The sequence below is a fragment of the Panthera uncia genome, chromosome E1, assembly GCF_023721935.1.
Source record: "Panthera uncia isolate 11264 chromosome E1, Puncia_PCG_1.0, whole genome shotgun sequence".
Lineage (NCBI taxonomy): Eukaryota > Metazoa > Chordata > Mammalia > Carnivora > Felidae > Panthera > Panthera uncia.
In genome coordinates this window covers 1,181,766-1,183,869 of record NC_064814.1, presented here as the reverse complement: position 1 = coordinate 1,183,869, position 2,104 = coordinate 1,181,766, and the positions used below count along the sequence as shown (strand labels likewise).

The 2,104-nt window shown below is 65.1% G+C and overlaps 1 protein-coding gene across 1 annotated transcript; it reads right to left on the bottom strand.

The window, feature by feature from the left end:
- Positions 1-479: 479 nt before the first annotated feature.
- PPP1R27 (protein phosphatase 1 regulatory subunit 27) lies at positions 480-1,544 on the bottom strand. Its single transcript, XM_049638122.1, has 3 exons — positions 1,355-1,544; positions 1,118-1,268; positions 480-796 (listed from the first exon to the last, which is right to left on the bottom strand). The coding sequence occupies exons 1-3, from the start codon at positions 1,542-1,544 to the stop codon at positions 673-675; spliced, it is 465 nt and encodes a 154-aa protein (XP_049494079.1). The 3' UTR covers positions 480-672.
- Positions 1,545-2,104: the final 560 nt, after the last annotated feature.

The window sequence follows — 2,104 nt, the reverse complement described above, 5'->3', positions numbered from 1 at the left end:
CGGCCACCGCCGCCGCCGCCAGCTGGGGCCCGGCCGGAAGTGACGCCACCACCGCGCGCGCAGGCGCAGGCGCGGGGGTCACGTGACCGGCGCGCGCGCCTGGGGGCGGGGGCGGGGCCGCTGGGGGCGGGGCCAGAGACCGGGGGACCGCGGTACGGGCGCTTCCGGTTTCGTTAGGTCCGGGGTCGGCGGGGTACCGGCGGGAGCGGCGGGAGCGGGGGCTGCAGAGCCGAGGGGAGCGGAGCTGAGGGCTGGGGACGCTGGGGTTCTGGGAGTCGGGGGTCGGCGGGGTCAGAGACCTCAGACCCCGGAGCCCCGAGACGCTGGCTCCCTTCCCTGGCGCTGCCCCCTGCACCCCCAAGCCTGGCGCTGGGATGGCAGGGCCCACTGACCACCGGAAGCGGGAGAACCGGGACGGCCCCGTGCCCAGTAATCAGGCTACCACCAGGGGCTGGGGAATGACGTTTATTGAAAAAGTAAAAAGTGTCACGATAAAAAAAAATTCACCTGGAGAAAAAGCCAGGCCAGAAGCGTGGGGGGTGGGGGTTGTGCCCAGGTACGGGCTCCTGGCCAGCTGCCGCCCCTACCGGTGGGGCAAGTCCTCGTACGTGGGGGAGGTGGGCACCCAACTTCTCTCCGGAGGGCCAGAGCCCCGGGAGGGCAGGGCTGGGCTCAGTCCATCCGAGTCCCTTGGAAGAGCTCCACCAGGTCCTTGAAGTCTGGGTCGATGAGGTCTGAAGGCAGGTCTCCATCGTCGTTGGCTGCGTCTCTGTCTGCCCCCAGGGAGATGAGGTACCTGGGGTGCAAAGGTTGTGGTGGGGGGAAGGCGGCCTGCAGGATGTTCACCCCAACCCCGGGGTAGCAGGCTAGAGTCCTGGGGTGCACCTTTTTAAAAAAAATGTTTCCAGGAAGGGTGAAGAGGAAGAAACTTTATCCTCCAGAAACAGTGGCTGACTTTTCCCGTTTGTTCTAGGGAAGGCAACAGGGTAGAAAGGAGATCCTAGAAGCTCTTAGGGCTCTTAGCTCTACTGCCAGGGCCGCCTTTCAGGAGACCACATCCTGGAGGCCACCTGAGGTCAGGGCATTTGGGATGAAGCCCCTGGCCTGGCCCTCTCACCTGGCTATGTCAGGGTACCCGTCGCTGCAGGCGATGTGCAGGGGCGTCCACCCAGTCTCGTCTCGCTGGTGAATGTCAGCTCCGTACTTGACCAGCAGCTTCACGCACTCCAGGTTTCCAGAGAGCACGGCTTCGTGCAGGGCGGCCAGGCCTGGGCAGGGCAGGCGGGAGGGGTCAAAGCTGAGGTCTTCCCCCCCAACACCCCTCAGACCCTCGGCTGGCCCCACAGGCGCTCACCTGAGGGGTGGATGGTGTCCAGGGTGACTTTCCGAGCCCGGATAAAGCGCCCTACCTGCTCCAGGTCACCCTGGCGGATGTGGTCTAAGAACAGGACATCGTTAGGGAAACGCACGCTGCGATCGGCCAGCATCCGCCGGCGCCGATGTCGTGGGCTGTATCGGGCGTAGCGGCTGGTCCTGCTGGGCATCCTGGGGGCTGTGGTGGGTCCACCTTGCGGGGACCCTACTGCTCGGGGGAGGGACGTGTCCGGCCCGGATCAGACAACGCATACAGGCTCTTCCCGCGCCACCGCCGCCCCGTGCTCTCCTGTGATGAGGCCACCTCCCTCTTATATAGGGCCCGCAGTGCTATATAAAGCTGCGTAGTCATGCTCACACCGGGAGGGGCTGAAACAGAGCAGCTCTGCCCTGCACACAGGATCATGTTTCGTGGCTCGTCTTTCAGCCCACCTGTCGCTCTGCCCCGGCCAAAGGGGTCAGATCCTCCCTGGCCACTGCTGTCTGCCCCACAGCTGGGCCTAGAAGGTGCCTTACAGAGGGCAGGAGAAGGCACTAGAAGGACAGGACCCATAAGGACGGCAAGCGGGTACCAAGGGCATGGAGAGGGCCCAGGCATCTCCCACAGTCCTGGGAGCTCAGGGAAAAGGCCCGAGGTCTGGTGGGGGTGGCTGCTCCCACCTCCTGAGAAGCAAGGGGCTGCCCACATCTGAGGAAGCACAGGGTCCTGACCATGCCAGCACAGGTCCAG

Bases quoted from the DNA above. Each gene is read 5' to 3' on its own strand.
- PPP1R27 (XM_049638122.1), bottom strand. From the start codon at position 1,544: ATGCCCAGCAGGACCAGCCGCTACGCCCGATACAGCCCACGACATCGG. The intron at 1,269-1,354 runs GTGAGCGCCTGT...TGCCCTGCCCAG, and splicing joins GGACACCATCCACCCCTCAG to GCCTGGCCGCCCTGCACGAA. The intron at 797-1,117 runs GTGAGAGGGCCA...TTTGCACCCCAG, and splicing joins GGGTACCCTGACATAGCCAG to GTACCTCATCTCCCTGGGGG.